The following is a 26672-nucleotide window of genomic DNA, read 5'->3' on the forward strand; positions in this document are numbered from 1 at the left end:
GCAGAAGCAAGATACGTGCAAGGCAGAGATAGCTCTGCTTGTTTCCAGCCAAGAAGCCAGCCCCACAGCCGGAGTACGTGTGGGTGGCTTGATCCAGTCCAGTGGGTGCACCAGGACTTACATCTGCTAAATTTCTGACCCTCTGAGTCAATTCTTGCATGTGTTTAATTTCCTCGTTAGCTGGGCATTACCATCTGCATTTTCAGCACTGTGATGCTCACACTGCTGAGCTAGTCCTTACCGTGTCTTCCTCTGTCTGTTTAGAAATCATTACCCCCTCGTTTTTAATGTCAGCAACAAAAAGGTATCATTAGCTGCTGTGGTTACTCCCTGCATTGCAAAAAGGACTGCACTTAGTCTGGTGCTGAATCACTGCTGTGTCCCTCTGCCCTGCTGTCCTCACAGGCACATGTTTGACTCCTTCCTCAAGAGAAGGAAGAGTAGCAGAAGAGTAACAAGAACACGGCATGATACAGTGAACTAGGTTAATGGATGCAGAGATCCCTTGCTGTATTAGGAGCAAATTGCATTCAGGTCACATCAATCAGCCCAGTTCAGAAGCATTTGCTTTTTTGCCCCCCATGCCTGGCCTGATGTTGCTTCTCTGTACTGCTGTTCTTGGCTCTCAGCAGAGCTGCTCTCGATGCCCTCTTCATTTACTATCTCTGCACTCCATGCAGGAGGCCTGTTATTTTCTTAGGGCGAATCACCCTTCTCCCCTGGTGTAGGGAGTGGTTACTCACCTGTCCTAACTGTCGGTCAGACACAGATGTTCTGGACCCAATAAAACATTCAAAACTTCTCAAAGTCTCTCTGGTGCAGGACCATGTTGGTGTATTTGACTGATGGCCCTGTGCAGTGATCAGATGCTGCTTCCAGAGTCCCCTGGGAGGTTCTCTGCACAGCAGCGACTCCAGCTCAGTCCCTCTTCTCTCATCAGGCTTCTTCCCATCTTCTTTGCAGGTCCCTTCCCTATCTGGCTGCAGCCTATGGCAGCACTCCTGTGGAAAGTTCTGGTAGGAGATGCTGCGCCCTCTGGACAGACACTCTCTTAAGCTTGGAAGTTAGAAAGGGAGCCAGAGCCCAGCCCAGCTTTCCTGGCTGTTTGGCTGAGCAGCTGCCATGTTTCCAATGTCTCCCACACTGTGTTAGCAGGGAAGGCGTTGATGATGGGTGTAGTCAGTTTGTTCCCATCTGCCTGCTGTAGCACAGTTTGTGCTCATCTAGGATATGGGTGTGTGCTGCTGGCTTCCTGCAAGGCCTATATCCCAGGTTGGGCTGGGTCTAGGGGATAGAAAGGTTACATTCCTCATGTCACAGAGCCACTGTCCAAAGCCCCTTTTTTTATGGGAAAGACATTAGAGCTGTCATTAGTTTGCACCTGAGGTTATATGTATAAGGTATAGAAATGAAGAGAGCCTGGTTTTGTTGCAAGGAGGACATTCAAGCAATGTTTAACAATGCAAAAAAGCAAAGATGTAGTTATTGTGTGCCAGTTCTACTCCTGTATCGACTTCAGGGGCTATGGCTGGACTATTTGGTTTCAAGGGACCGAACTGATTGCAGAATGGAAGAAGCTAGCAACACTGAAGCAAGGGAGAGCAAGTGTAATGAAGTTAGACTCCTACAGGATGAGCTTAACAGGCTGTGATGTCATTTTTGTTTTGTTTGTTCAAGTGAAATAAAGTTTTACCTCACTTGAATTTGTTAATCAGCCCTTCAGTAAGTGACTTCTGTGCACCTGGTAGGACTGGAATGGCTTTGCATCAGCCATGTGGATGGGAGGAAAAGAAGTGCAATGCCTTATCCCTTTAAATTACTAGCTATGCTGTTCAATAAGTTCTAGCTTTACTCTCCAGAACGAGGAAGTTGTACTGACCTGTTCAAAAAGGCATTGCCAAAGGCGTTGAGTTTCCTGAACGGTTTTTTGGGATCCACCACCAATGCATTTCCAGGAACGATTCCTTCCACATCTCCTTGCATAACTGCTATAAAGGAGTCAGTTGTAGGCTCTGGTCCAATCCTCATCCCTGGGAAATCCTGCTCCAGCAGGTACCTGTAGGCAAAAAAAGAGGGTGTGGGCATGAGACCTGAGCTGCCTGAGTTCTAAATGAGTTGTACTGAAGATTGCAGTGTAATTATGAAGCTCAAGAGTATGGATCCTGCTGAGACTATTTTTAGCCCTGTCAGTGAATCGTTTGATAAATGTCGTGGTAGCTTTTCTACTTCGGATCTCCACATTTAAAGCTTATTTAAGGTGGATTAAGAAATTGAGATGATTATAGCTGCTGGGAAGAGATTCTCATCACGTTGCATCATTTTGTGTACTTCAATCCTTAAGACATTTGGAACAGCCCTAGCACAGCAAAGTAAAAACAGCAGTTCACTGCAATCACAGACTTAATCCTGAAACCTTACCAGCCTTTGGTGCCAATATCAATTACTTCACTGCTGCTCATTTCAGCAGACTCATCCAACTAATGTGCTTAGCCCCACGTCCAAATCAGTCACTCAAATGCCAGCTTCCCTTGTACTTGACTGTTCAAGTCTCAAGCCTCCCTCCTTGTGCACTTCTGCAATGCAGCTACAGGTCTGCACTTACAAACTGCTCAAGCAGATTGAGCATTATGCACGTGGGTGGCGGAGTGTATTCTGATATTTGTCATCAAGCTAAATAGCACAGTAAGCACAATATCCCTTATTATTTCCTAAGCCTCTGGCAGCCTATCTGAAAGTACAGTTTGGCAAATTTCAGGGAAAGATAGTTACCCATGGGGCTGGAGGACTTTGAATAGGACTCTGGCAGCACATCCTGACTTACCCAGCCAAAATCAGGGTGGGTCAATGGTATGTACATGGGATAGTTCCCTCTGGCTCATGAAGGAGCCAAATGCCATTGCCGAGGTCAGGTCTGTACGCAGAAAACATCCCACCTGATCCTGAGCATTGTGTCCAAGTGGTTTGCAAAAGATAGTTATAACTGGTCTAGCCCTTGGTACAGGATGGTGTCAGAGCACCTGAGCTGGTGATAAGCTCTAGATAGTTACATGAAGAATAAAATGACTACCAGATTACAGAAGTTAGTAGAATAGTATGTTGCTTGTTGCCAGAAGGTAGCTAGCACTTCCTCTTCCATTGCTTTGACCTAACCTTTAGTAGGCAGAAAGACAGACACAGAATTGCTGTGATGTTAGAAGTAGATTATTGGGATGTGGAAAAGGAAATGGGAGAAGGGCTGAAAATTCTTCATGATTGAGGCCAGTGTGTTTAACAACCAGCACTGGTTCACTCAGGTGAGTATTATCGGAGAGGGAAGTCCCTGTGTGAGTGACTATAGGACCATTGCCATGAAGGCTTGTGATAACTTTTAGGGGATTCCTGCTTCTACCATCATTTTAACATAGCTAATCACAATCCAGCGTGTAAGGAACAACAAAAAAAATAGCGCTAGTTCAGACAGGCTATTTATTGACACCATGTCAGCAAACATTTCAGTTTCCCAATGGGCGAGGCCAAATCAACCGGATCTAGAGGTAAAACAAGCAAATGTACACCCAGGACATACTACAAGTCACTGCTACTTATCTGGCTTGGTACATGTCAATGAAGAGAATTGCTGCAGTTAGAGTAACTCCAGCAATGATATCCATAATTCCCTTAGGAGCCGATAACCTCCTTTATTGGTGTGTTATCATGTATTTTCTTGTATCTTTCCAAGTCTCATGCTCATTAGAATGCCACCAGAAGTGATTCCTCTTAATTGCAGCAACTCCGAGATGCAATAGCAGCTGTTTAGCAGTTCCCAACAAAACTGAAATAATCCAGGAAGGATTCCAGGAAGGGAACAGCCCTCTGACCTCCTATAGCAGGGTGGGTACATCCTATCTATCTAAATCCTATGCAGGGGTTTCTCAAACTTCCCTATAAAAGTGAGTCATTACCTAAGAAAAGCAGACTGCAGGTAGTGCCGGTATGTGTCATCTCCCTGGCTGGTGATCACAGTACACCTTCCTGGCAGCTACACTAATTTCTCTCTAGCTTGAACCACCCCACAACTCCTCTCCCACCAAGGGCTCTGTAGACTATAATATGTTGTTCTTGGCTCCATTCCCTGGAAAGTTCTTTTACACTGGAACAAACATTTGCTAGGTTAGAAGCCACATGGCCAGACTCTGGAAACTAAACTTGTGCCTCCTGGATAGCAATTCAAACACTTGAGCCCAGTGGACATGGTTGCCATGCCAGTCGCTGCCAGTGGCTTTCCTCTGCTCCCGCTTTGTATGTCACTTCTTTTATGACCTAAATACAGCAATAATGATATACAGATGGGAATTTACTAAATCCATAGATATAATCTTTGTGTTCTCCCCTTGCAAATATTATACAGAAAAGAAACAGGTAGTGACAACAATTGCCAAATGCAACAAGTGAAGTGCTTTTGAGAAACACCCCTTGCTTCCAATGTCAGGTTGCAGCCTTGCCCTAACAACCACCTGCTTGGTTTTTACAGGTTTGAGATGCACATGTAATATGACAAGTTTTGAGCAGTAGTAGAAAATAGCCGGGGGGTTTGTTTGTTATTTATAGACAAAGCTTCCAAGAAAGTCTAACCAAAAGTGCTGTGTATAACGGCAACACTCCTCCCAACAGGTTCCTTGAAAGAATTTTATCGCAGTTCCACTCTGCTAATGTTTCAAAGCATTTCTGCATTTATTTCTTGTGTAAGACTTAAAAGAATACGAAACAAAAAAATCCGAACAAAAGCACTCTCATACAGAAGTAGCTACAAGCCAGGGTTAGTTGACTTAATGTGCAACAAGTGGTATGAAATCAGAGAGATGAAGATTTGCACTGCCCAGTATCACAGTATCTATTTTAAGTGAGGCCTCTCTGGGAGACTCGGGTACATTGTGCAGCAGGGTGTCGGCAGCACAAGAATCTCATTGTACGTGGGACAAATACAAGGGGATTTATTGACACTGCCTGATGGGGGGGGAAGGCATTTCTGCTCAGCAGCAACACAGGCTGCTTCTGCTACCAGAGGCAAGCTAGAGAACACATGCAATTGTCACATTTGTGGGGATTTCTGGCACAGAAGAGCAAACAATGCTGAGGAAAACACCAACCAACAGCAAGCAATTTCCCCTGCCAGTGCTGCATGTCTTACGCTGAGCTGCTGAATACCTTCAAAGGCCTGGGGGAGTAACCTCCAGGCGGGTTAGGGAAGCCTGCAGCCCCAGGCAAGGTGGGAATGGTTTATTTTAGACCAATCTGCTTTTAGAGAAGTGTCTGGACGTGCTGTGTGCTGGAAGCATCATGCTGTTTGCCCATTTCACGCCTGGTCCTGATGAGGGACAAGGGCACAAAAGTTGCATTAGAGTCAGCCTGGTTTGGGGCACCCTTTCCCAGGAAGGTCTGGAGCGGCATAGGAGACATGCAAGGAGGTGCCGGGCTCCCTGGACAGGAATGCCGCAGGATGTGGGGGAAGGGGCTGCTTGCCCGTGATGAGTCATGCAGGAGCCCTGCAGGATGCTGCTGTGTGTGTCGGCAGAGGTGATGCCGAGCGGGAAAGGGAAGAAGGGCAGAGCAGGAGGAAATGGTGACAACTGCCTGGTGCAGGCAGAGATGAAAGGCTCAGGGCCACACAGGCAGGTCACACCAGAGCTCTGCGTGCAGCCTGTGACAAACAGTGTAGAGAGGCCAGGACGTGTAAATGATTAGCTCCAGGAGGAAGGGGTGGCTACACCAGAAAAGCAAACCATGTTGACAGTTAGTATGGCTCTGGTAGGCTTGTTTATTTTATTAGCAGGATGGTTGGAGTAGAGCCAGAATTATTTTTAGAAAAGACCACGGAACCTAAGTTAATTAGAGGAGTAATGTTCTGTCCTGCACTCCCACCTCTTACAGGAAACATAAAAACCAATAACGTTATAAAGGCAGGCTCCAGTGACATCCTGCTGTAGCTGTCACATATTCCCAGGTAGAGGTGTTGCCTTGCCCTAACCAGGACAGTCTTTCGGATCCCAGCTCTGTGGAAAAGCCTCAGCTAAGTGTATCCCGAGGAGAGAAATGGGAGTGAGTACAAAAAGAGATGATACAGCAGGGAGAAGGAATGGAAAAGCTGCAGTTAGCAATGCTACATCTTTCACATTGCAGAATAAGACTCAGTTCTGTGCCAGTGTAAGCAGAAGAGAGAACCGCCTGGTTCCACTGAAAACAAGCCAGTGCTCTGGTCTCGCTTCACTGGCTTTGACCCACACAACGCACCTCCCTGTTCCCTGGCTCAGCCTCTAGGAATGTTTCTCACTGCTAACCTTGACTGCCTTCTTTCTGCTGTCACCTCCTGACAAGGGAACAGCCTCGCTGCAAGATGCTGCAGCTTAGGTGCTTCAGAGCCTTGAATTCCCTCCTTGTTTCAAGTCAGATTCCCCAAAACAAGTGAAGATGTATGGAAGATAGACCTCCCTTAGGAGGGTGACTAAGGTTCTTTATCCCTTTTTTTAAATGGTGTCCTGGGATCCAGGTGAACTGGGACCGAGTTCATTCGACATGAGTGTTTAGTGGCAATAAGTCATCTCCCTAAATTGCACGGCAGTACAAGCAGGATGCGGAATTGATACATAAGGATAACACTAATTAACCCCATCCTGATGACATTATGGAAGGAACGTCCAGAGGCTGTTTCTTGCTTCACTCTACTGCTAAGATATGGTTGTCCCCTCTCCCACTTCCTCCCCCAGTCCCCTTTAACTCCTCCCTGCTCTCAGCTTTAGCTCCCACTTGCCTTCCCACAATAACCCTGGTGCTAATCTGGTGCTTATCCCAGCTCTTTAATAACCAGTGCCTACAAGCTCATGCTGGAAGCCTATCAGGAGTAGCACGTGGTTTTCTGGTACCTCCCGCCTTTGATTTGCAACATATTGGAGTGACAGACCCTCACACTCCTCCTACTATTAGAGGCCCCGGGCTTCTCCAAGAGTTCTCAACTTTCACCTTCTTATGCACTATTTTAAACAAGAAGACTCTGCCTTCCTGGAAAGCCTTCTCAGGTCCATTTGGCACTCTTGTGAAGCAGAAGTTCCCGGTCACTTCTGCTTGAGTCTGGGTAGGCTCATCCCAGCTCTGTGCCCAGAGAAGGCTGGGAGAAGAGGACACATGCATGAATGAAATGCAGTGGTCAGAGAGGCTCGGATCCACTTGCTGACAGCAGAGCAAAAACCCTATCTTCTCCTTATGCTTACAACATGCTTTAAGCACCTGAACTTGCAAAAGCAGCCGAGACTTACAGGAAAAGGAATTGACTGAACAGAGAGAAGTAAATCCAGGAAATCTCTGCTAACAACAGCATGCAGGTGAGACTGCAGGGAAACACTGATGCTGGCAATTCAAAGAGAAGAATTAGGAAGAGATGCTTTAGTTAGACAGCCATATCAGGAATTCAGCAACCTCCTCGTGTTCAGGCTCTGAGCATCAGTAACCCGAAGAACAGAAAAAGCTTTTCAAACACGTTTGGTACCAAGTCACAGAACAGAGATCTAGGGTGGAACCAGACAGCGGTGCTATCCAAGTAGCCTAATTTTCAGAAGAGTAACTAACTCTCTTTCCAAACATGTGCCAAATGCTTCTTTAGGTCATTCGTACCCCTTCACCATCTATCTGACCCACTCATATGAGAAAGGCCTTTTTACTCTTACACTTTGTTTGCCAGGTACACCCCAATGTAGCAGAAATGCATTTTGTCCTTGGCTTCTGGCCAGGACATTTAGTGGCAAGAATATTACAGTACATAAAAAAAAACAAACCAACCCTGCATTTTTCAAGGTCAGTCCTTAAGAGGTACAGTCAATTTGATTCACCTTTCTCTACAGCTCCCTCCTCCACCAAGAAATACTGGTAGAACAAAGGGCTGGCTGCCTGTGGCTTGTATCCAGATTTACACTGGGGTAATTCCACAGATTTCAACACAGCCACACCAGAAAAAGGCTGGAATTTAACGCTTAGCTTATGAATCACATAGGAAACACAGACAGCGCAGCTTCAGCTATGATCCCAAGAGAAAGGCTTGCTGCAAGTTGAACAAGCAGCATGGCTGAAAAGAGATCCCTGCAACAAAGTCCAGCTGGAAAAATTTAACCCTCTCTGTGGCAGTTTTCTATCAGTGAAATGAAAGAGCTGCTCGCAGCTGCTGTTTCTTTACAGTTAGAAAGGAACTTGCTGCTCCCAGCATCTCAGCAGAGCAGGACACAGTTAAAGCAGGACTTTATTTCTGGAGCCCTGAAGATGGGCAGGTCTCCCCTGTGCACAGGCACACATACTTCTCTAACTGGGCTCTGAGCACTGCCTTTGGGCACAGGGCAGAGAGAGACAGACAGACCCAGGCGCGAGACAGAGGTCATTGCAAACCGAAACACCCACTTTAGGATCCCCTAGCTTGCCCCACCACCCAAAAGCTACATCAGGTTGAAAAGAATGGCCATTAGCAGGGCCAACCCGGCCCGAGCGGCCGCGGGAATACCCCGCGCGAGCTTTGCCCAAGCCTCTGCACTTTGGACGGCCAAGAGGGCCCCAAGTGACTCACATCTCCACACTCATGCCCTGCCTGCACTCCTCAGCCCTGCCCTGGGCTACTTTTTGCCACGTCGGTGTTTTATGGGACATCTTAGAGCACTGGTGCTTGCAAAGGAACGCTCCGCGTTTGAGCGGAGGGGACTTTTCAATGAAAACCTGTCGATGAGCACCAGGGACACGAAGGGGGTGACAGAAGGGGGATCAAGGCATAGCACAGGTATCAGAGACACGTCCTGCCCCAGCACAGCCCGCGGGCCTCGAGGGTGCGGGCACGCCCGTGCGGGAAGGCAGTGGGCAGCTGGATTTTACCTGATGAATGTGGTCTTCCCGGTAGAGTACTGCCCCACGAGGAGCACCATGGGCTTGTTGTCGAAGTCGGCATCTTCCAGGGCGGGCGAGTGGAACTCGTGGAACTTGTAGTGCTCTTCCAGCGGCAGCAGCTTGGTCTTGTAGAGCTTCTTCAGGCCGTCGCTGACCGTCTGGAACACCTCGGGGTCCTTCCTCCGGCGGTCGTCGGTCCCCAGCCAGCTGAACATCTTGGGGCCGCCTGACGCCAGCTCCGCAGCGACCACCGAGGCTGGGCGAGGGGCGGCGGGCAGGGCTGGGCTGGCTGCGGGCGCGGGCTACCCGCGCATCCCCCTCAGGCCGGGCGGGCCTCGCTCCCCTCCAGCGTCCACACGCGAGGGCCGCCCGCCCTCACGCCACCTGCGCCGGCGGTTTCAGCCAGAAAACAGTCCCCGCGGGAGGCTGAAGGAGCGGCTTCTCCGCGCAGCCCCGGCCGAGCGGCACCGGCGGGCGCCACCTCCCTTCACGCCGCCGGCTCCCGGCGTGGGCATAGCGCGGAGGGGCGGCCCGCCAGGAAAGGGGCCGGCGCCGGAAGTCGGCGGCTCCTGGCAGGCGCCGCCCGTTCTCCCCGGCGGGTGAAGCCGCGCCGGGCGGCGCCATCTTGGACTGCGGGGAAGGGCCGGCTCCCACAGCGCCCCCTGGGGGCCGCCTCGGGGCTATGCGGCCCGGCCGCCATTTTATTCCCTTTCTCAACCTCACTTTAAAATAAACCTTAAAAATCCACTAAAATTAACCAGATCTGCGAGTGCAGATCTGAGGCGGAGTTGGCTGTTTCTGAGAGCTGCCACCTCCAGTCTTTCACAGGATCACAGAAGGGGTCAGGTTGAAAGGGACCACAGCGAGTCACCTGGTGCCCCCTCCCTGCTGAAGCAGGGCCATCCCGGAGCACACGGGACAGGATTGTGTCCAGACGGTTCAGGAATATCCCCAGTGAGGGAAACTCCACAACGTCTCTGGGCAATCTGTCCCAGTGTGCAGTCACCCGAAGTTCTTCCTCATATTCGTGTGGAATTTCCTGTGCATTAGTTTCTGCCCATTGTCTCTTGTCCTATTGCTTGGCACTGCTGAGAAGAGCCTGGCTCCATCCTCTTGGCAATCCCCTCTGTAGATATTTATACACATTGATAAGGTCCCCTTTGAGTCATCTCTTCAACTCTTCCTTCCCCAGCCCCATGATTTGGCTGCACTGCTGCTGCCCTTCGCTTCCCGGGTGCTTGAGTCTCTGGCTGTGCCTGGAGGAGTTCACCATTTAAGCACATGAGATGGGCAGATTATCTGCTGTCCCCTCTCCTTTATTCCTCCAGCAATGAGAGCTGACAGGACAGCCACCAGCAGCAGCCTGTGGCTCCTCATGTCCCCAGGGCCAGCTGTCAGCCACAACGCCCTGCTGCCAGGCTCTCCTCATCTCCACTGCGCAGAGCAGGGTTTTTTTCTTAGAATATTTCCTAATGGCTTTTTCACTTGAGTCCATCCCATGGGTCTGAGAAATGTGGCAAGAGGCAGTTTTGGAAGCTGTCCCTCCATGTGGCAGACTCCTGCCCTTTCCCAGCCATTTATGGTTGGGAGGAGCCTGGAGCTTGTGCAAGCAGAGGCAGTGGTGCATTTTTTTCATGGCATTTTTTCATGGCATTTTTTCAAGCTTTTTTTTTTATGGGTGGGGGGACACATGGAGGTGCATGCAGCCCTGTGCCTGGAAAACGATCCAGGTCCATTTCTGTGCCTCTGGCTGCAGGAGCAGACACTTCCCTGGCTGTTCCCAGCTGCTCCTCCTGGCTGATCCCAGGCACTTCTATGCTCTGTGGCATGGCCTGACCCATGAGGTGCAAGGGATGACTCCAGGGACCTGTTTTCTTTTTCTGGAAGAACATAGCAAACTGACTGTATTTTCTGAAGGTCAGGCTTTTCTGCTTTCCTGCCAATGCCTAGAGCTAATCTGAAAGTGGAACTGATGTTTTAAAACCTCCTTAAGACTAATTTCCCTCATTTATTTAGTTTTATAAATAGAGACATTTGACCTTAAGGATTTGATGACTCCTTTCCAGTGAAAACTCCTGAAAATGAAAGGCCCCATAGAATTCAACGTGTTTTGGCAAGAATTGCTCATTTTATAGGAAAAAAAATCGCTTTCATCTTCTAGATAATTCTGCCATTTAAGGGCTGTGCTCCTCCAGTGCCACTCTGGCATTTCTACAGCTATATAAGGAGTCTCTTTGGTGCTTGCTTGTGTTATCCTCGGAGCCAAGTAAAGGTCAGGCCAGGAAGCCTTTGATTGTAAATCTCCCCAGGCCACCTTGATGCCCTTCCTGAATGCAATGAATGGGGGAGCAAGGCAAACTTTCTGTTGTACAGGCTGTGGGAGCCGACTGCTACAGGTATAGTACAAGCACACTTGTTCCCCATTTACAAGATGAGGATATTAATCATTAAATTGCACTAATCATAAATATGTGTACCCAACAGCCAAAAAAAAATAAGTTTCCTTACCTTGCCTGAATAGAGTCCCATTCCTTTGGATTTGTTATCATCAGGGCAGATCACAACAAAACTTGGCAGTCTTTATAGGTTTTCTTTAGGCATCTCACAAATGTCGCACAATTTTATTTATTTTTCATTCTGTTTTCTTAGCCATTTGAGACTGACTTCCTCAAGAATGCTCTTTACCTTAAAGTATAGAGCTTGCCAAAAACAAAGGGAAGTAAAATTAGGAAAGGCAGTTTAGAGTATAATTAGGTTTTCTTTCTGCCAGAATCAAACTGAAAGTTTTAATCCATTTTCATTTTTTATTCCTTTTAATTTCTTAGACAGGTGTTTTAATGGATGGTTTTCTGTTTGACAGATTGGTCTTATAGTGCAATCTTTAGTAAGTTTTCTTTTAAAATAATTTACATTTTTTAAATTTTGCAAGTAGAAAAATAACAAAACCAATTAAATATTTTTTTCCAAATGATGATTTTTCATTTGAAGTCACTGCTGGAAGAACAGTTGTTTTTCTTACATGTTTCTTAGCCATTCAAATGTAAAGACTCTCTCTCGACTCCCCTGCACAGAAGTCACTCTAATGCAGTGCTCAGGGCATACCTGTATCTAATACCGATGAGGGTCTGCAACTGTCATCTACCACTGAATTTGTCTTTTATCTTTAAAGCTGTGATGGATTAAACTTTTAGTTCTGTAGTTTCTCAGTAGTGTCCCTGCTGTTGGTAACAGGGCTGGCAGTCACTTAGCTGGATGCTTGCCTTGACCAGGAGAGAGTGGCTTGCTGGAAAAGATTCACTTCCACTTTGCTGAAAGTCAGTGAGGCTGGACTAAGTCACGTAGTATTTGCACTCAGAATGAAACTTTGTTTTTGGGGGCGAAACACAGTGTTGTATAACTGAAATTCATTTCACGTGAAATGGTGACGTGTGTGTTTGCTTATCTGCTGCCTTAGGTTGGACAGGTTTACTTCCTACGAAAGAACATCTGGGGATGGAGACATTAGCAAGTCACTGAATTTGAAAAGAGGCGGTGACTCAGTCCATAACACTTCAACAGTTTCAAGAAGCTTGTGGGAGCAGTGTAGTTCAGTAAAATTAACTTCCTGCCAGTGCAGTTACTGCCACTGTTTGTTCATTACTGAGTATGAAACCTGAGTAGATAGTGTCAAAAGTTCAGGTGGCGATGGGTGCAACAGGGAATAACCAGGGGTGTGGGAAAGAAAAGAGGGGAGAGTAAGGCACAGCGGGACCCCAGAATTAAACCAAATAGACTAATTTGATAAGTAAGGGAAGGAAAGTTTCCTCTGGTTCAGCTAGATCAAAATTCTCAACTGCCTGCCATATGGCCTATATAAAGACATATGGCCTATATAGACATATGGCCTATATAGAGACATAAAATTGTCTCCAGCATAACCTATCCCTTTCCTCACTCATTGCTTTGCCTTTACAACTCAGAAAGCTGCTGCCTTTCCCTCCTGCCCTCACTGCTGCTTCATATTCCTCTGAAATATTTCTCATTATCTTTCTCCCACCATTCTTCCAGGTGTCTTGGTACACACACACTGTCCTTTTCCCTACTCTCTCCATGCTGCTCTTACCTCCTCGTTGCCTGGAATGGAACAAGGTGCTGGTACCCAGATGTGCCTCCACAAGTGGAGAATGTGGGCTTGGATAATGTACATACAGTGGGTGGGAAGCATGCTTGCTTCCAGAAAATTCATTCCTTGAAACTGTACAGCAAAGAAAACACGTAGGAGACTTGACAGATGTGAAGTCTGTAATAGCACTGGAAAGAAAAATCCTCTGAGCCCTTCACCATCCTTGCAGTGCAGAAACTTGGCAGTTTCTCCTGTAACTCTTGAATGATTTTGGCTGTCTTTGTTATAGGACATACTCCTCCCTCAATCTTACATCAGTGTTCTTTGCAGATATTGTTATGATTTACTTATTGACAAAGTGTCATATCCCCATCTGTTCTGAGTAGAAATGGGTTTTTGAGGGTATTTCCTCTGAACTTTTACTTACCTGAAAACAGAAATCCTGTTAAAATATGTTAAGACACAGTTAAACATATCTTCCTGTTCTACCTTGTCAGTCATATATGGAGAGATTTGGAGTATTGTGCTTTGAATAATGAAACAAGGAAACTGCTGCCCACTGAAGCGATGGGTGAGTCAAATGGTAGTCTGCGTGATGGACTGACCTGTTCTTTCATGTCTTCTGTGGAACAGTTTGTATAAACTATTTAGAAATTTTCTGTCATTACTCAATATGCTTTTTTTCCCCACCTCCTGCTTCTACCACAGTGTTTGATAGGTTAGGACAAGCTCTTGGGGTTACGTATGCGAGACATATATAAGCATGCACACACGCGGAAGCATAAATACACACATAGCTAGAGATAACACATATACTATTTATAAGCAACAGGCATCACTACCAGTGAAACAATTATCCTTTGCTGTGAGGACACACCTGGAGAAGGTAGGACATCAAACACCAAACGCTGTGTAAGAGGGATCTGGTGCTGGCGTTCAGCAGGCATCTTGGGCTAGTACAGAGTTAGGATTCTCCAGGGGTTTGAAAGGAGTATAACTCTGTCACCATGGCATGGTGTTAAGATGAAGCTGTCCTCTGGGATCAGATGGGGGTATTAGTTACACGATGCTGCTTGCCGTGCTGAATGCAGCAGCTGCTGCTGTACTTTTCTCTGGAAGTGTTGAGGAGAAAGGCAAAGAGTTTTTATCAGCAAACATGAGAAGAATTGGTGTGATTTAAAGCAGCTGGATGAGCCACATCAGCTGCCCTGCATGTCACAGTTCCAACACTTCTGTCTGCCAAATGGTTGGGAACAGAGGCTGGTGTTTTAGCTATCCCAGATTTTGTGCACCCTTGTTTCCTCATTTTTGCTGTTTAGAGCCAATTCAGCTGATACTTGATCACTGAGTATTCTGCAGAGATCAAAAATTTCATCTGTCTCTAATGGGAGTTGTAAGTAGTCAGAATCTCTTATGATTGGGATCCTTATGAATAGGTTGTAACCTTAAATGCTGAAGGACAGGTCTTGACTAAATAGGATTTTCATATTTCCACTGATTTTGATGTAGCTTGGACAATTAGTGCAGCAAAGAATATGTATTTTAAATTCTCAACCAGAGTTGTTAAAAGTTATCTTTGGTCAGAGAGGTACTGTTTGAAGTTCCGAAAGCCATCCAGGCATTTTTGCTATAGACTTTTTCTTAAGATCAGTGGGAGACTCTGGGGCAGGTTCACTGCTTGGCCTTGAAAGTCTCAGCACCAGAAGGTATTCATCAACTTTTGGGCCAATAATCCAAGCACAGGAAATTCAGGGCAATGTCATCCACCTGTCTGTTTATTCATTCATTTTGTGAGAAAACATAGTTCAGTGCTTCTTTTCAGGATATTTCTATTTGCTTTAAAAGCTCATAGGAAGGGCAGGAGTCAGCTTTGAGTTTTTTTGGTTTTGTTTTTTTGCCTTTTTTTTTGTTGTTGTTTTGTTTTTGTTTGGTTGGTTGTTTGGGTTTTTGTGTTTTGTTTTGGCTTTGTTTTGTTTTGGTTTTGGGTTTTTTTCTGAAATGCACCACTATGTTTAATCAAAGACTTGAGGTTGTACCTGCAAGTGCTGTTTTTATATATAGAGACTACTGTTGTTTAGAGACTAATAAAGATTAACAAAGCCTAATACACTCACATTTTCATTTTGACTAATGACTACTAATTTCTGCAGCTAATGTTCTGCTGTATTACAAGACTGGTTGTAAAAGATGGCCCTGCATAATTTATTCTGCTCACCCTAAAATTTATTATTTTGCATGCAAACATTTACTCTGTTCCATGCAATCGGGAGCAGCTTCTCAGCCCAGATTTGGATTGTCTTTGTTAAATCTGAAAAGATGGGCTGAGCTCTGTCAGCTCCAGGTTTAGCCCTCAAATTGCCCACTGCCCCAGTGTTGCCTGAGATAAATCCTCTCATAGAGTAAGAGTTTCTGAGAGAATTCACGTATGGTCCAGTTACTTTTACTAAAAGTGTAGGATTTTCCATGGCTACTTCAGATTCTCAGCTTAAGACTTAGGGATGGGGCTTTTAAGATCTTGAGAAAGATCAGGGGAGATCATAGGATGCTAATGTAGTGCAAGGACTTACGTCAGATGGCAAACATGCTAACTAGGGAAACATGCAAGGAATACAGAATCAAATCCATTTAACCTACTGGCTCATGGCTTCCATCTAAAGCTTTAAATGGAAGCTACGCTGTCTGCTACACTTGGCTGCTTTCCCTAAGAAATTTTAATTGCTGGAAGAGGCATGCACACACTCTGCTCCACCTGTGAGGGAGGACACAGTAGGGCACTGATTCATTCTGGGTCAGCACCATTGCTGAGTGCAGTACCGGTGATTTCCAGGTATATCCTGGCTAGTCATATACAACTGTACCTGGTGGCTGCTCCTACACATGACTGCAGCCAAACACAAGTGCAACACCTTGTAGGTGTCTAAGAAGTCACTGTTCATGACACATAAAATGCTTCATTGCCTCTTTTGTTCAAAGATTTCCAGGTAATTTGGAAAAGAGTTTAAAACAACACACCTACAGGCAGGTTCAGTGGGAGGTTTTTGAAACATGCAGAGTAGCTGCATCATTAACTCTGATTACACCCCGTTACAGTCAGGGGTGCTGGCTGAATTTATTGGAAATAAGGCTATATATTCAGGTGATTTAAACCTCCGTTTTTGAAAGCATTGGTTTTTTCATACTGTCTCTGGGTTTCAAAGCCTGTATATGAAGTTCAATTCTTTTTCAAGTAAATGCTAGAGTGAAGTGAGAACTGATAAAAGGTTAAAATGATTTTATCAGGCTTCGTGCATGCTCTGCACACCCAAAAATCAAGTCTCAAATATTTACTCTTCAGTGTAGCTCAAAGTATGCCAATTGGTCTCCACTTCTTTTCTTGGAAAGCAGCAAAATGAGAAATTCTTTTTCATACATGTTTTGTCCGTCTATATAAAATGCAGCTGTTCTCCAGGCTGTTTTCTTCCTCTTGTTTTTCTCTTAAATCTACCTCTGTCTGTTGCTCATGTTGTCGCAGCCGTGAAGGCCAAGGTTGTAAAAAGGGAGGATTTGGAGGTAGAGACAGTATTTTTTCATCTGGAGAAAAAGTAAGCAAGTTGTTAGGCACTTAAATACTTTTTCAGGTCTGAAATGTCTACTGTACAATAGAAAATTGAATTTTTGTTTCCAGGGCTATATTTTGAAGATTTTTTTCTTGGTTGCCTTTGAGGGTCAAGCCTTGTGATCAGTTGTAGGGTAGTTTTATAACAAATGAGAGCTCTGTGTGGGAGGACAGCTCAATCTGGAGTTTTTTGGTTTCTCACAGGGAATGCCTGTGACCTTCAACTTCGATGGGAGTAACAATCAACTGGTTCCTAACTGAGACCAGCATCCTCCCAGGTGCCTGGGGCAGTGATTTTGAGTCTCAAAGAGCCTCCTCTGCAGGGAAGCCATCCAAATACTGTATCATTATGCCATGTGAACAATTTATTAAACTTTGCATACCGATTAATTTTTTCAGTCCTGGAAACAGTAATAACTATGTAATAGTAATAACTGAAAACACTGTAATAACTATGATTATGATCACCTTGTTACCACTGATGGGAGTGATTTGCCTGCTGAGATTTTAGTCATGATTTCTTCCAGGAGCCCACCACTTGCAGCAAAGGCTGATGCTAATGTTTAACGTAGCTGCCAATATTAAAAAAGGGCTAGGACATCGCTCTTTGTTGTTTTTAGTGGGGGGATGAGAAACATCTGTCTTGAATGTTACAAGGAAAAAAATACCTCAGCATGCCATTTCATGTGTGAATCTGTGGTATTCAGCAAGATGGAATGTGATCTCTTGGGGGAGATCATATCATTCTCCAAAATGAGGCAAAAAGGGCAAAATAACTATCGAGGGTGTGTGAGTAATGGCTTTGTAACTCCTAATGTATTCCATTTTTCTGTTAGTCTTTGGTTTATCTAGCGCCTTTTTTTTTTTTCTTGGGAGGGGAAATATCTTCATGCCAGAATGTGATTGAATAAAGACTATCATTCATGTTGCAACATGTTGTGAAAATATCCTGGAGAGCCTAAAATAGTCCAGAGAGAGACTGAGAATAGCCATGTGTATGGCTTCAAAGCCCTAGTAAAAGTCAATGGGGTCACTCATTTTTATTTCGCTCAGATCCACAGCAATGTAAAACCTTGAAGATGCAGTGATAGGTGCTAGATTAGAATTGAGAGGGTCCCCACTTCTTTTGAGAGTGCTACTATCCCTACCCACCCCTGCTGGCTAAGGAGAAAATTTTAAAAACCACGATTAAAATTACTTTTTATACTTATTTTAATTATCAGGAATTCTTCTGAAGAAGACACACCTCATCCCAGAAAACTGAGTGTTCCTAGCAGAACTGTGCAGTGTGAGATCCTTGCAGAATCCTCAGTGGAAAACAATTATCCTGGTGTTACTGGGGACATCACCATGCCTTTTCTGCTCTGCTTGAAAAAAAATAAGTCACCTGTGCCTTTAGGCAGGAGTATCTTTCAAAAACACACCCCTCCCATCCAGCAGAACTACCAGGCTTTGCTGGAGTCGTGCTTGAAGAACAAATGCCTGTTCATAGATGACAACTTCCCTGCTCACATCAGCTCTATTGGAACAGGACCACTGCTAAAAAAACTACCCCGAAATTTACAGTGGAAGAGGCCACACGTAAGTGACTTTCAGTGAGTACTGTAGTGTAAGAGGATGACTACAGCTGATAGCCAGCAAATAGTTTTAGCATTGAACAGACTACCCTTAGACTTTAATTTAGGTGTACTTTAATTTCTCCAGAGATTACATTTATTGTATCAGTGTCATTTTGGAAGCTGGGGTACACGGTTTCATAATTGCCTTTGAAGCATTTGTTGGCCAAAATCATAACCAGCCTCATTCAGTTTATATCCAGTGATGCTTGGAGCAGGAAGGGAGAGCAGGCAAAGGGAGCAGGTGGAGCTGGTTTCCTTGGAGCTCACAGCTATGGTGATCCCACCATGACTCTGTGATGACAGTACTCATGGCAGTGGTTCCTCTCTCCAAAATTCAAGATCCCGACCTTTTAGAAGATATCTGAGATTCTAGATAGTTCTTAGCCTTTGACCCCTCTCTCCTATGGAGCACGTATTGTTTTGACGCTGGAGGCTGCTACTTTCCCAAGCGGCAGCAGGTGCCTTATCCTTTTGCTGGGCTGGTTTTTTTTCCCCTGCTAAACTGTTTAGTCTATTTGTACTTAGACCAGTGTTTTCCCAGCTCTCAGGGTTGAGCTTCTACCACAACCAGTGACTGACCATTAGTTGGTGAGTTGGTTTTAGCTTTGGGGCTTTGTTTTCTACCTGTGCTGATATTTCCAAGGCCTTTGCTGGTATCCTGTGCTTAAACTGAACATCATAGCAAGAGACAGCTGGTTGCAAGGTCACAGAGCAAGTTCTCATAACAAATGGATAGATAACAAGTCTAAGAGGCCAAGACAGGGTCCTGGTACAGTTAGATAAAGCCTGTTACTAGCAGTGGTAGTTCTGTTCTTTCTGAGGCACTGCACAGAGTATTGACAATCAGATCTTCCTGAAAGCAGTGTAAAAATTACATGAGAATTTCAGAACCCATGTATTACTGTCCCTGTAAGGGAATTCTGCCAGGTAGTAGCAGATAGCAGCTCCAAGCTAAGTTATTTTCTAGCTGTCATGCTTTGTCAGACTTAAACAATTTCTCACAAGAGCTGAGTTTTTCCAAAACTCATGAAACTCACCAGGAAGGTAGAGGCATCTTTGCAAAGCAAGCAGGGGAGCTTGGGAAGAGCAGCCCTCATTCTTAGAGTTTCATACATAATTCAGTCTTTCAGATGGTTTGTGTTAAGTCAGGATCTGCAGGTGGAGGAAGAGTGTAGTCCTCAGGGGCCTGAGCTGGGTTGTGCTGGGCACTGTGGCTGAGGCAACTATATCAGCATAGAGGGATTTAGGGAGTGAAGTCAGCATGAGTCCTAGCCTCTACAAAGCCCTTCAGGTGTCCCTCCATCCCACAGATATTGGAATGGACTTGAAACCTCTGTCTCTCAATGCACTGTTCTGCTGCTCTGCTGTGATTCTTGGGGTGTCCTGTGTAGGGTCAGGAGTTGGACTTGATGATCCTGATGGGTCCCTTCCAACTCACCATATTCTATGACTCTATGATTCTAAAACTGCCCTGTGAAGAAGGCTGCCATTTGCTCTGTATGCTGAACTTAGCAGAGCACAGGCTCTCTGAGGATGGATGCTGTGCATCCTTCAGTCCCTGTGCTGCAGAGAAGATGCTGAGATTCTTCTGTTCACCCTGCAGGCTTGTAGCTTGCTGCATCTATGACTGATGGCCTGCAAACTGAACACCCAAATTCACCAAGGACAGGGCTTGATGTCTAATTACTGTAACTGCCTTCTGAGGGTTTGCCATTTCTTTGCTACTGCCTGTAGGGGAAGCCAACAGTGTGAAACTTAGCTTGAGCAATTTCTGGGTCATTCAAGTGAAATGTAAGTTTGACACTTAGGTTATTAATTTAACCCCAGAGGCACTTGTGAACGGAAAAAAGTAACATTATTTCTCTCTGAACCTGCTGTTGTCACAGAAACAGGAATTTCTGTAGCAGCCATCAGTCTGTAGCCTAAGTGTCAGTCAAATCAAGGAGATGTCAGTCAGGTTAGCTGAAAGTTTGAACAGTTATGCTCTGCCATCATAACCTCTTTTGGCTGAAACTTGTATGGAGGAGCAGGACAGGCATATTTGAGGAGTTTGCTTCTCAGTGTGGTGTTCATAGAAACCCATGGTGATGCAACTGGTGAGCACCAGTGACTTATGCTGGAGACCAAATTCAGTGTAGACCAAGCACAAGTGTGCGCCCAGGCTGGTGTCAGGTTAGCCAAAGCACATCACACTAGATTTATAACTGAACCAGAACAGTGTCTGCTGGGACAAAGGAACCATAAGTATTTTGAAAGCTTCAAAAAGGCAGAGGGAATGTTTTGTGTCACACATCCATGAGGTTTTGACATCCTGTGCTAGGAACTCACTGGATTTCCCATCTTATGAGATTGCACCTCTGCACGCAGAAAATCCTTGACTTTGAAGCTAAACCAGCTGATGTTACTTACTTGACTCTCTTTTTTTTTTTTTTTTTTTTTTGTGTGTGTGTGTGTGTGTGGTTTCCAGGCTTTGCACAAAAGTCCAGTATTTTATGCTGCAAACAGAAAGCAACTTGATCTCTGCCAAGGATTGGTGGGTAAGGAAACTCCTTTGTATAAATATCTAAGTATTCTTACAGAAGATAACATTTTGCATGGAAGTTTGATTGTATAAAACTTGGCATAGAAATAGAAGGTGTCTTTCTCCTTCCTTCGCTTGTCATGGTGTGGATGAAGCAATTAAAAGGGGATAGCCTCAGTAAAAAAACTGGCAAGCTTTGAGGTGGGATTTGAGGCATGAGAGGTATCTCCACAAGCTGAACTCACCACTCTCTGTTGCTTCTGTGCATGCTAATAGGAAGTGATCCTGTGCTTTTACTGGTCTGTGGTGTTGCTGCTTGACAATTGAACAGGGACCACAGAAGCAGGACTTTTGCTGTCTTTGTACCTAATACTTTGTATGAGTGTGTTCTCTTCACAGCCTTGAAGTTAGAAAAATAATTTTATGCCCGTGTTGCCTAAAGTAAAAGGATATATTGTCATCTGCAAAAGAGGTAGAGGTGGGACTAAATTATTTTTTAAGTGCTTTAAGTCCTTAAAAACAAAGTTTGATAAGTACAGTTTTGCATGTGAGATCCACTGGAAATTATTTTTCTTTTCTGAAAAGCAAATGTTTTCAGAGAAAAATGGAAACTTTTTTTTAATAGTGTGCCTTTATGGAGAAGAGAAAAAACCTGACACAATGTCAGTAAAAACCAGAATGTTTCCACTGACAGTTATTGCTTGCTAAATTTCTTATTTAACCAAACAGTATCCAAATGAAAATGTCACGAGAGAACAATTATAATCCAATCATGGTTTGGTTAAGTAAAGCACACGTCTGGATTGTCTAATTTTCTGCGTATGATTTGTTATAATTGTAAAGACATCAGCACAACAGCTCTTCTGCTAGGATCTTGGTGGTGTTCCTGAACTTGGCTGACAGCTCTCGCTTTTCAGCCAACTCATGTGTCCGTTTGTCTTGGCGCAGAGAACTGCTGGTTCCTGGCGGCCCTGGAAGCCCTGACATTCCACCAGGACATCTTGGCTGCAGTCGTGCCACAAAACCAGAGCTTTGAGAGGAAATATGCTGGCATTTTCCACTTCCGGGTACAGCTGCTCCCCCAGATTGCAGGGGATCTTCAGGAATCCTCTGCTATGTTTTGTGTCACACCCTTAGATGTACGTGCTTCCCCTTGGCCAGGGGCAAGTGGCCAGAGGGTATCCCAGCCTGGAGAGCAGCCCATCGCCCCTTCCACAAAGCAGTGCAGGCAGTGAATCACCTGCAAGTTGCTCTGAGAATACCCCTCCACTTGTCCGTTTTCTCCAGCTGTGCCCTACCCGTATTTTAACACAGACAAAAACCTTTCTTCAGAGTGGCAACAGTCAGCAGACCTGAGCACATCTGCTCCAGTCTTCTACCCTTTTGCCTGCTCTTGATGCAACTGTGCTACCCTGCAGTTAGGAATTCCTTCCCCAGAAGTCCAACTGTGGCTTATTTACCTGCTTATTCCTTGTACACCTGATATATACTTTGTTTGCTCCTCTGGCCGGATGGAGCTGAGGAATTGGCTCTGTCCCACGTCCCACTGACCCACAGCAGCTTGTTCTGTGCCCACAGCTAGGCTATCTTGCCTTTCCTGTTGTTTCAAGGGGAGGTCCCTTCTAAGGGAAACATCAGCTCATTCCTTTCTCCTGACAGTTCTGGCACTTCGGAGAATGGGTTGACGTGGTGGTTGATGATCTCCTGCCGGTGAACGAGGTGGGGGAGCTGGTCTTTGTTTCCTCAGTCTATAAGAACGTGTTCTGGGGAGCCCTTCTGGAGAAGGCATATGCTAAGTAAGTGACTCATTCCAAGTTATGCAAATAGTCTCTAAAATATGTTGGTTGGTGCCTACGCAGTTTGTTCTTGTTTACAAATGCATTTTGTAGGCCTTGCTATATTTGGAGTGTAATAAATGGTTCTCATCTTTCTATTATTACCCAGTAAAAGCTGCCATTGCAGTAGCTGTTACCAATCCAGGCCCCTGAGTTTAAATCCCAGGGTTTAGGTGTGAAAATAGACCTGTTGTGGGGGGCTGTCCTCTTAGTGTTATCACTGTTTGCAGTGTATTGTCTGTGCTGGTGCCTTCTTTGTAAATACTGTAGAGAAGCCGAAGGCCACCGATAAGGATTTTCAAAGGTGAATGATTTCTGATGCCTCCTTTGATGTATTATCAGTGTGAGAAACCTCCAAGGATTTTCATTTTGGAGGTTTGCTGAAGCATTGTACTCTGTTTTGGTAGAAGCTCCTGCTCTCAGATCCCCCAAAGCTGAGGCGTGTAACAAGTCATATGTCAGGGTGAGAACAGTGGCTTCTCTCCAGAGTGTTTTGTCTACAATGCTAAACTTTAGTGGTAGTATATAACTAAGAAGAAAGCAATAAGGCATAACTGATGGAGTTTGTTGATATTGGGCTGAAATAATCTCTGCAGAGCAGGGAAAAATCCTAGTTAACATTCAGAGAAAGATCACAGTAAAGGTGAGAAAGTGCAGTAATTTTCATTTGATGTTAGCATTAGAACAAAAAGAGAGGAAAGGAGAAAGTTGCACTGCAATGGTAAAGACAATCAGATTGGAGACTGAGCTCTCAAGACAGCGTGCCTCTCAAGGTACTATATTTTAGATACAGCACACTGTCTGGTGATAAATTCAGGCAACATTTGCTAAGGCAGAATTATCAAAGATGTTGTGATAGGCATGTTCTCATTACAGAGCAGTGAGGGATGACAATGAGTGAAGAGTACCTTTCAGAGTATGGCCAGTCTTGGAGGTAATTTTCTAGATTCTCCTCTTCCTAAATGCAAAGATTCCCCTAAAATTAAACATGAGTTACAGCCTTCCTTTTGCATTTTGCACACTGTTTTTGTATGTTTTCATTGTTACACTATCCTCAACCTGTCATCTGTGACTATAATCCAAAGAATATATTGATGTCATTTTTTGCTAGACTTTATGGCTCCTATGAAGATCTGCAGATTGGGCAAGTTTCAGAAGCCTTGGTGGATTTTACAGGAGGTGTTAATACAAGGATCAAGCTTGCAGAAGCTCCTCCTGATCTGTGGGGTATCCTGACAAGAGCCACCTACAGCAGATCTCTCATGGGCTGTCAAACACACTTAGGGGTGAGACTCGGAGTGATGTCAAATGGCTTTACAGCTAAAAGCCTTTCCAGACCTCTTTACTGCTGCTCAGCTAGTCATTGTGACTCAAAATGTATCAAAGCTGCCACACGTGACTTTCTATAGAAGTCACATTCTTAATGTTAAACTTTCTACAGGGCTTGATTCCCTGCTGCTCTCAGATCCCTGTTGTTATGTTCAGGAATATCTATCACAGAACCTCTATTTAAATGAGGTCCTACTGTATTTTCCCATTTTTGCTAAATAAATTTTCCATTTTTACAGATTGTCCAATGAGGCACAGACACACATGGAATAAACTTACAGCTAAGGCAGAGAGGTGTGTGGTTCAGAACATAAGCTCAAATCTTGGCTTCCAAGCCTTATGCTAACACTTCAGCTGTTGGGAAACTCTAATATTCTGAAAATCAAAACCTAACCTCCTGAACGTTTTGAAAGTGAGATAGTCTCTAGCCAAAGATCCACAATTTAGGAAAGGACCTTCCCAATCAATCTTTCAGTTCCAAGCATACTGTGAAATATGGCTGTTAAGAGCTTCAATTTATGTATTCATTTGATTTTCAGTTCAAACCATTCTCCATTTGTTTTGAGAGTCATTGCTGACACAGGTACAGGTCTCTGGTATTGGTATGAGTCTGCCGTGTAAGTATAGGTAGAATAAAAGGTTTATTTTCCTTCTGTTTCTCTTTCTTTTATACAGACAACAAAGGTCCTGAAGAATGGGCTTGTTGCTGGCCATGCCTACACAGTAACTGGTATTAGAAAGGTAAGACTAGCCCTAATGTCCTGGGTCCAGGTTTATTTGGATATCAGCAATTTTTATTGCAGTCATAGGTTCAACCATTAATCAGACCAACTATGGTATCTCCTCCCCAGTGCTCTTTTCTAAGGCTAAAAGAGACTGTGTGCTTTGTTAAGATTCACTTTTGAGTGTGTCCATTTTAGTATCAAGGTCTTGGCATAAAGGACAATTGTTATGGATCAACATATCTCTAAGGATGGGAATGATTCATAGGGCTCTGCTGAGACCATCACCCACAAATGCATCTTAGCTGCTAAGGAAGAAAGGACTGGACTTTGGGGCTGCTGGGAGGATGTGCTGAAACTTGGTATATGCTTTTTACTTGGAATAAAAAGCTTTCCTCTGAAGTCAAAGGAGAGGCCATAGAGAAGTAAAGATGCAAGGGCCGAAATATGAAAGACTGCAAATGGAAATGTGAGTCAATGGTGGAGTAAGGGAACCAAACTGGGCCCCTGTGCAGGGAATGCAGGTGGACCCCACTGATCTGCAGAAGTATCATTGAGAGTCCCCCTAAGATATTTGTCTAGAGGTAAAGGACAGTGAAATAATAGATCCCAAAGACTGTGAGAAAACTCAAGCTTTCTCCTCCTGGGTTGGTGGATGACTATCTTGTCCAGCCTTAAAAGCAGGTTGACAAGGATGGCGAAGGACTTTGTGGGGCTTTGGACATGTTGGTGAAAGTATGTTCAGTACCTCTAGCAAGAGATACTAGGAAAGTTGGAAGAAATACTGTCAGCTGGGTGATATACATCTGTGTCTCCCATAGGAGGAGCAGGAAGGTTTTAGGTATGGAGTTTATCAGCGACATGTCTGCCATTCTGGCTCCTCTGATGGGATGAAGAGCCAGGCAGCATTAAGGGACTGACCCAGCATCTGGAACCAATATGAAGGCAGCTTTTCTGCTGTGTGCTGCCAACAAAGTCCCTGGTTGGCCTGGCTCCCTCTCCTCCCACCATGGCATCCCAGTTCAGGAGGCACTGACCTATGTGGTGACCCATGGGGGACTGCACTGTGCTGTGCCATTGCACTGTAGTAGGACTTGGCTTTCACAGTAGTACAGTCTTTCCCCCACATGAGTGCAAAATGAGCAGATGTTGGAAAGGAAGAGGAATTTACAGTCAAACCTCTGCATTTGGAATCTGTTATGTCTCTGGTATCACTTCAGAATGTTAAGATGAAGCATCTGAATCTCTTTGTTGCCGGCATTCTGAGTTGCATATTCATAGATTTTTATCATCATACTTGCTGGCATCTATGAGAACAAACAAAATAATTGTTAATATCTGACACAGAACAATGACTTAAACCAGATGAGAACTGCTGAGACCTTGATAAGTACAGTGTTACTGTTTTCTGCAGGTGACCTGTCAATATGGACCAGAAAACCTAGTGAGACTGAGAAATCCATGGGGAAAAATTGAATGGAAAGGAGACTGGAGTGACAGGTGAGTTTAAAAAAGGAAAGGTATGATGCTGAGGGGGAGAAAAAGTTTATTGGAGGAAAGATGCTGCCATCTTCAGGCATGAATGCTGAGGGCAGTGTTCAGATAACTAACAGTTGCTCGCAAAGACCTTCTGGTGTCAAAGCAATGACTCAATAGATTTGTGTGTCTCCAACAAATAGTGCTTACGTAGCTGGGCTCACTTCACACACACAGCTTCAACAAGATCAGTTCTCGTTTTCCATTCACTGAATACCAGAGGAAACATAATATGAACATCGGACGCTGACCACGTTGCTGCGATCTGGATGGCATGCAAAGTGACAGATAGCTGGGCAGGAGGCTCTAAACAAACAACATGTTTCAGGACACACAGTCATTTATCATGGGAGGGCCTGTGCAAAGTCCTCCACAGGCTACAAAGTGCAGGAGTTGGCTGGCTGCAAAGGATTCCTCTGTTCTGGCTGTTTCAGGAATACAATTGGGTATGAGATCAGAAAAAGCAACCAGTGAAGCAAATGGGCCCCGTATTTGCAGCTACCTGATTTTTTTTTAATTGGGAT

General features: G+C 44.9%; 2 protein-coding genes across 3 annotated transcripts in view; one reads left to right on the plus strand and one right to left on the minus strand.

Annotated features, from left to right (window-relative positions):
- Positions 1-9417, minus strand: part of EHD3 (EH domain containing 3) — a 30681-nt gene extending 21264 nt beyond the window's left edge. The window contains exons 1-2 of the mRNA XM_027712947.2: positions 8878-9417; positions 1880-2056 (exon numbers count right to left, since the gene is read on the minus strand). Coding sequence (XP_027568748.1) covers positions 1880-2056; positions 8878-9104 — 404 coding nt within the window. The 5' untranslated portion in view covers positions 9105-9417. The remainder of the gene's footprint in view (positions 1-1879; positions 2057-8877) is intronic.
- A 554-nt stretch (positions 9418-9971) lies between these two features.
- The window catches only part of CAPN14 (calpain 14), a 32468-nt gene continuing 15767 nt past the window's right edge, over positions 9972-26672 (plus strand). The window contains exons 1-8 of one of the 2 annotated variants that reach the window (XM_027712945.2): positions 9972-11285; positions 17810-18167; positions 20673-20742; positions 21675-21793; positions 22386-22522; positions 23673-23847; positions 24566-24631; positions 26027-26112. In XM_027712945.2, coding sequence (XP_027568746.2) covers positions 11230-11285; positions 17810-18167; positions 20673-20742; positions 21675-21793; positions 22386-22522; positions 23673-23847; positions 24566-24631; positions 26027-26112 — 1067 coding nt within the window. In that variant the 5' untranslated portion in view covers positions 9972-11229. Of the gene's footprint in view, positions 11286-17809; positions 18168-20672; positions 20743-21674; positions 21794-22385; positions 22523-23437; positions 23496-23672; positions 23848-24565; positions 24632-26026; positions 26113-26672 lie in introns of those variants that run through there. The other variant, XM_027712946.2, reaches the window with a different exon arrangement.

Source organism: Pipra filicauda, unplaced genomic scaffold, assembly GCF_003945595.2.
Source record: "Pipra filicauda isolate LSUMZ 115617 unplaced genomic scaffold, ASM394559v2 scaffold143_size2779998_pilon, whole genome shotgun sequence".
Taxonomy (NCBI): Eukaryota; Metazoa; Chordata; class Aves; order Passeriformes; family Pipridae; genus Pipra; species Pipra filicauda.